Here is a 7,590-nt window from a genome sequence, read left to right on the forward strand (position 1 = left end):
GTATGGCTTTAACACTCATGTGGTAGGACATAGCTAGAGATAATTTATTAGTTAAAAAGGAAAGTGATGCAATTGAATTAAAACTTTCTTTTTAAGAAAGCGATCCAACTTAAAAAATGGAGAAAGTAACAATAATAATGCAACGGGTTTGAGTTTCAATTCTCACAATTTCACAAACACATGGAATGATGGGAAAATAGAAAACAATAATGGATGTAAGGTACCTGAAAATCACTTCTTAGATTTGATGAAACATAACTCCAGAAAAAGAAAGCTAAAGTCTATAAAACCTTATAAGAAAATTTGCAATGAAAGATGGACCATTAAATTCGCTGAAGGTTAGCAAAGCAATAAATAAGGCAATCAATCAATAACTTTGTACTTGACTACTTGCAGTTATCCACACCTTACCACTAATGCTTGTCGAGTGTTTCTAAAACAGACAAATCTCAAACGGAGTGATCTCATACGGAGTGATGAATGTTTGTGAAAATTGGTAGGTCATCAGGTGTAAACACATGCAATGATGGAAAAATAAAAAACAATAATGGAAGTATGTAAGTGTAGGTGAAAATCACTTCCTAGATTTGATGAAACATAACTCTAGAAAAAGAAAGCTAAAGTTTATAAAACCTTAAAAGAAAAATTGGAATGAAAGATGGACCACCATTAACTTCGTTGAAGGTTAGCAGAGCAATAAATAAGGCCATCAATCAATAACTTTGTACTTGACTACTTGCAGTTATCCACAGCTTACCACTAGTGCTTTTTAATTACTCCGTATTTCAAAACAGACAAATCTCGTACTCCATATAAAAGGTGGACAATAATTTTTAAAATGTTATACAGAGCACTATAAACCCATAAGAATTCGATGTAAGGAACAAAAAAAACTAAAAATAACACATCATTCATTAGTTACTCCTTAGTCCTTACAATAATTGATATATAATTTTTTAAGGAAAAATTGGCCGCAACAGTATCAACTATGACAAAGGAGTGTGCAGCAACACAATCTTTCGATGGTGCACTCCACATCACAAACTATGCACTTGGATGCAAATAACAGCATAAATGTCACCAACCGAACTCAGATTTCATCGAAAAGTGGAATTTTCGTTCAATATTTTTAATGCTTTTTGTACATAATTTAATATACTTTTATTTAATTTCATCCTACTTGATTTTCCATTTCACTTGACTATGTAGTTTCTCTTCCATTATTGATTGTTTTATTTCCTTTAAACATCACTTTTCAACCTCCATCATTAAAGGGATTATTTCAAAAAGTTTTCGCCATTATTTTCCTTTGTTTGCTTCTTCGGTTACTTTTTTTTAACATCTCACGTGATTATCTTAGTTTCCTCTTCTTGTATTTAATTTTCTCCCTTTAAATTACTATCTCTCTCAACCTCCATCATTAAAGTGTTGTACATTGAAAACAAAACAAAACAAAAAAAAAAAACAACAACAATAATTTGGCCTATCCTAAAATCTGATTCTCAAATTGCTTTTTGAAGAAATAAGTATTTTGAAGCATTTTGTGGGCTTGCATGGTATTAGAAATAGACATTTTATCCTAAAATTTAGAGGAACGAAATGGTTTTCGGATGATTTTAGTTTATTTATCAATTTAGTATTTGACTAAATGGAGAGGGAGAGGTAACTAAATCAATCACATGAGATCGATATATTAAAAAAAAAAAGTAATTGATGAAGCGAACAAAGGAAAATAACAGCAAATACTTTTTGAAGGAATTCGCTTTAATGGTGGAGGTTAAAGAGTGTTTAATGAAAATATCAAATAGAAGTAAAGGCTAATTTAGTCATGCGTAATGGGAAATCATGTAAGTTTAAAAAATATTTAAACAATAATAAAATAATGAAAATTTCACTTTTCCTTAGGAATCTTAGTTCATTGGTGTCATTCATGTTGTTATGTGCAACCAAGTACATACTTTGTGATGTTGACCGCGCCCTTGAAAGGTTGTGTTACTACACACACCTTTGTAATAGTTGGTGTTGTTGCGGCCAATTTTTCCTTTTTTTCAAAGGTAAGATAAAATACCCTACTGAATCGGCATCTCTCACAGATTTAGCCAACTCAGCTCCGCAGGTCAACGGTTGAGAGTAGAGGGGGGAGGCTAGGTAAGGGATGTTTGGCTTTGTCATACACTCCTAAGTCCTAAATAAATCCGATTATCAATCTTGAATGTCTACGCTTGGTTTTATTAATGACTTTTCTAAAATACATTTCAATTATTAATTTTTTTTATTATTTTTTTTTTTTTTTTTGATGGGATCCATCATCATTTATTTGAGGAAAAACACAAAACACTTAAAACGTGAACTGTTGATCTGTTATATGTCAAATCCAATAAATAAAATCACTAATGGGAGTAAGAGTTGTAAATACTACGTAAGTTCCTAGTAATATTGCAACTTTCTCAAAAAAAAATAAAAAAAAATAAATAAATAAATAAAATAGTTCACATACTATATTTCCCTTCATCACATTATCAGAATGTATATTTCTAAATAAACTTTAATTTTTACTTAACGATACTGTCACATGTGTATAAATACAAGTGAGCTTAAATAAACTAAATGCAGATGCTAACAAACTGAATAACCTCACCATTCACTCCCATTTTAGTCGCTCGATACCACATCTCTTACTTAACCAAATGGTTTAATATCATTGATAATACAGCATACATGGCTTAATATTTTACATATTTACGGGAGCAACAGGCACATACAGAAGGAGTGCATAGGCCAACAGCATTATATGTAACAACTGCTCATTGCAAATGATCATTAATGTTCTCTTCGTCAGCCAGAGTATGGTAATCTGCACCAAAACCCAAATCCATTAGCCATTAGAATTCTGAAGATCAATGTGATCGCAAGGACAGACAAACAATGATCGATCATAAGGACAGACAAATAATGATCGAGTGAGATTGAGATACGAATATTCCTGAACTTAACCACAAAATATCTAATACAAAGTATGGAAAACGATGGGGTAGAATAAACTCCACGATGCACAACATAGAGGCAAGCTAACTCAAGATTTACAAAATGCAATTGAACATACCCCAACTTGAGATAAAGATCTGAGCTTTCATCATTGTCCTGTGAAGGACCAGAAGAACTACTATAGCCATTAGTGACCGACTCCGATGACTGGCCTTCCTCATATATGACGTTCTCTGAATCAGCAGCTTGCTGTATGCCCTTGGATGCTTCCAGCACCTTTAGTAGAGTAATCAAATTTTCATAAGATCTTTCGTCATCTCATCAATACAATTTAGGGTTTTTTTGTAATAAAATGAAGAAGTGTTACTATATATGGAGATGATGTCAATCTTACTTGTTGTCTTAGCCACTCATTCTCTTCCATCAACTCAGAACCCTGTAGAAATGAAAACTAAGCAATTACGAATGGGAAATCGGGAAGAAAAAGCATTTCTTCAACTTATAATTATCTTTGAAATGGAAATGTTTTTTAATTTCTTATTTAGGATATGTAAAAATTACTGATGTCATCATATATATTCATGATATTTAGACCGCCTATTAGAGGAGGGGTAGTGATACGTTTTTATCTCTACTATGTATAGAATGCTCATGTAGACATGCAATCCCTAACCTTTTGCTCGAGTAAGTCAATTTCGTTCATAATTTTCTCACCCTGGATAGATACAATAGAATGGTTACAAAAATAACATTAGTCACCAAATCTTAGTGTAACATCAAGAAGCAAAATAAATCCTAAATATATAAACCTTTTTATCCATGACGTGTCTTAATCCAAATTCAAGGGACTTTTCCAGCTGTTGTAACTCTTCTATACTTAAACCCTGCAGCTCCTCTCCCCTCATATGTCTGCTTCCACAAGGACAACACGTCGTAAGGACAGTTAGTGATGTTTCAAGGATTTTCATCAGCTTTAACTTATAAAAGCACCACTACTTAGCATTACTTCTCTTACCGCTTATTTGGTAGCCAGTGTCCAGTGATAAATAGCAGTAATGGGAATAGATTGAAATGTAATTTTCAAGCAAACTAACATAGTAATGGTCCATAGTAATGCAATCATACCCAAGTCCGTAGTAATGCAATCTCATACCCATTTCTGCTTGTCTTCATAAAAGTTCATTACTGCCCAATCCCCCCCCCCTTTCCTTCCCCCCCAACAAGATTAGTGAAGAATAAAAAAAGATAATTTGGGGTGAACCAGCTATCGTTACCAATCTTACCATGGAAATTGACATTGATTGTTCTTACATATTTATATACAAATTCATTCCCATTGCCATTTACAAAACATACTATTATAGTACAAAAGTGTGTTTCAAGACATTCACAGAATTTTTATTTATATTTAGCAATATACTTAGGTAACAATATAGCCCAAATCTTATTCTTAAATAATGTAAAAACTCATATTTCAAAATGGAGGGAGTAATTAGCAAAGGAACCTTCTATGACAAATCTAGGCCACCCACACGCCCACACCTTTACCTCAAGAGAAATGGGGTGAAACAAGATAAAAGTATTAAAAACTCAAGGAAAAGACACTTTACTTTAGCTGTTGGCTTTTCTGTGCTATTTCTTCACTCAATTTGGTATAGTCGCTGTTTTCAACAAGCTAAACAAGAAAATATATGTTGAATAAATTAGTAAACAGAAGATAAATAATTAAATTCTGAATGCTAGAAATTGATACATCAAAACCATTCTACAAACATTAACAGGAGAATGTCCATTACATTCTAAGTAGATCTGAAGATAATTGTATCCAAGGCTATTCTTGCTACTCATTTAGGGCTACATTTTGCTCATCTAGAGGCAGAACCATCCAAATGTAGCCTTGGGAGCACCCAGCTCTAGGTTTACCAACAAAAGTTAGGATTTGTGCGCTAACAGCCCTTAATTAAACATATAAATATAATGGGCAAAAATATCAGATGTGCGTTCAAGTCAATCATCCCAAATCCCCACTCTCTCTTAATCAATTGGCAAACTACAAGCTAAAAAGATGATGATAATTCAAGAAATTGTTCAAACTAACAATGTGACAAAGGGTGATTAATTATTCCCTTCACAGTCTTAAGTGTTTACACTAACAATTAATTACCTTCATTCCCAGTCTATGACGCTATGTACCGGCAAATATTGGCAACAAATTTCAAACATAAATTAGGATATTCTGCAAGTTTTTCAGTCCACATATATAAGATAACCCACTCAGATTTTCAGGTATGCTACATATGAGTTCACTTAAGAGACCGAGATCTGACTAATAGAAACAGTAATCACTCTTATCAGTCACAAAGAAAATTTCTCAAAATCATGATGAGAACAAACCATTCTGAGAATGAGGGCACACTGTATCTCATAAGATGAAAAGAAGATAGAGTTCATTGAAGTGTACTAGAACCCTTTCGAGATCCAAAATAAGCTCTTTCTTTCTTTTTTTTTAACTATTCTATTACCCCAAAGGACAGCTTAGTGAGCTTACCTGCAACCTTAAAGATGGTTGATCCAGCTTCTCCAAGTTCTTCGAGTGCAATTTTTGCCTTTCAAGTATTTTCTTCATACTTCATTGTAAAAATCAACAATGGATAGAAATTAGAATTAATAACTTCACTATTCAAAAATCAAGAAAGACTATGTAATTAATTTTCCTAGCATAAAAATAAAAGTAGAGTATTGGAAATAGATTTCCCTATAATCAGGGAGATTAACTAAAGACAGAGAGGCCAACGTAAGAATCATGATTTCTAAAGAAAAAGTAAAAGTTAAAAATAAAAAATCTAAATTTTAACATTGGCATCCTTATCACCAAAAATATACTACCTAAATACCACTAACAATAAAGGCCAACACGCAAAATTTTATAATATGAGGTCACAATCCAATGCTTAATGACATCCAAATATACATTCGAGTTTTTTCTCACAGTTAGCAAATATGCTTGTGTTCTTAGCATCACATACGATGAACTAATCCAATATTGAATAGGCTCGCAAAGTCAATAAACAATTCTGCAAGTAGAGAACGAAATGACATAACATATCCCAAAGTGAGAAAATAAGCTCTCAATGTTCAACATATTAAAGATTTGTTATGCATTAACCAACCAGCCAAACAAGCTTCCACCTTGTGTAGCCATATAACATATTTGCATGAGCTCTATCGGATAGGATACTATTATCAGAATAGTCTTAGTAGTAGATAATTTGCAGGCCCTCCTTAGTTTTTTTTCCTTACGAAGTTACAATTTCCCTATTGTCGTCATTGCTATACTCATTATATATATAATCAGATCATATTCAGTGCTATATATACGAGTAGAAAAACAAAGTTAGGGTTTGAATAAAATCCAAGAAAAGTGCTAATAGTCAACTAGAGGACTGGTTTATTGCATCTCACATTCTCACACTCTAAAACCAAGTGTAATGTGCTAGAGGCCAAACTATGTACTGAATAAAGTAGCAAAATACACAGCTTATTCATTACTCAGTTGATCTTCCTTTTGAAGCACACAATAAAGCAAGTAAACCTAAGTATACTGCAAACTATGCAAACACATATAGTATGTTCTTGAACATCAAATTAACTTTACGCGGCACATACAACACACATATATTCAGACAATACAGGACGGGAGCAAGATAGAGACCTGGTACTGGAATACTCAAAGAGCTTGCCAGTAGCCGAGAAGAGGATGAGAGCAACATCAGCATCACACAAGATGCTAAGCTCCTCAGCCTTCTTGAACAACCCTCTTCTCCTTTTTGAAAATGTCACTTGCCTTGCTGTTGTATTATCAATTTTCTTGATCTGAATCTTTTCCCTCGCCATATTTACTTTTTTATTTTTTTTGTATTTTTACAAACACTCCCTTATTCTCTCTCCTTCAAGAGCTAAATATTTAATCTAACCACCACTAAACCTTCCTTTAAAGGAGTTTAAACACAGAATAAACCAGTGTACAAAACACAAATAATCTCAAAAACCCCAGAAAAACCCATCACCCAAAAACACAAAACTTCAAAAGGGTATATTCTATTATTTGATTTGATAGCAAAGTATGACGAAATTCACAGAGGCATCTTACCAAACAGGTGGAAGGCATAAACCCTGAAAAGCAAAATGTAGGGCATACAAAATAGTGGAAATCAAAGGTATAAACCCTAAATTAGATACATCACTCAATCAACCCAATTAGCATAAAAAACCCAAATTTCAGAAGAGGAAGAGAACATTGAAGAAACCCAAGAGCAGAAACACCAAATTGGCAAATTGGGTATTTATGACCGTGTAAAAGGGGTGAACATATAAAAAATTAGGTTTAATTCAATAATTGAAATGGGGTTTTTTATCTGGGTATTAAGGTGCATCAACTTTAATGGCAAATTGACAAACCCTAGCAATGAGAGAGGAGAGAGAAAACAGAGGAGGGTAAAAGTTACACAGCCAAATTTAGTGAAGCAAAAGCTTTTTTTTTGCCGGGAGTCAATTTCATAAATCATAATTGTCTTCTTTTTGGGGGGTTTTTCAATCGTTCGTTTT

At 33.1% G+C, this 7,590-nt stretch overlaps 1 protein-coding gene across 1 annotated transcript; it reads right to left on the reverse strand.

The window, feature by feature from the left end:
- Nucleotides 1-2,531: 2,531 nt before the first annotated feature.
- Nucleotides 2,532-7,562, reverse strand: LOC110714899 (MADS-box protein JOINTLESS-like). The gene is made up of 8 exons (XM_021893458.1): nt 6,698-7,562; nt 5,534-5,612; nt 4,596-4,660; nt 3,795-3,894; nt 3,659-3,700; nt 3,380-3,421; nt 3,104-3,261; nt 2,532-2,854 (listed from the first exon to the last, which is right to left on the reverse strand). Exons 1-8 carry the CDS (start codon nt 6,877-6,879, stop codon nt 2,836-2,838), a joined length of 687 nt encoding a protein of 228 aa, XP_021749150.1. The 5' UTR covers nt 6,880-7,562; the 3' UTR covers nt 2,532-2,835.
- Between the last annotated feature and the right edge of the window lie 28 nt (nt 7,563-7,590).

Source organism: Chenopodium quinoa, unplaced genomic scaffold, assembly GCF_001683475.1.
Source record: "Chenopodium quinoa cultivar QQ74 unplaced genomic scaffold, ASM168347v1, whole genome shotgun sequence".
Lineage (NCBI taxonomy): Eukaryota > Viridiplantae > Streptophyta > Magnoliopsida > Caryophyllales > Amaranthaceae > Chenopodium > Chenopodium quinoa.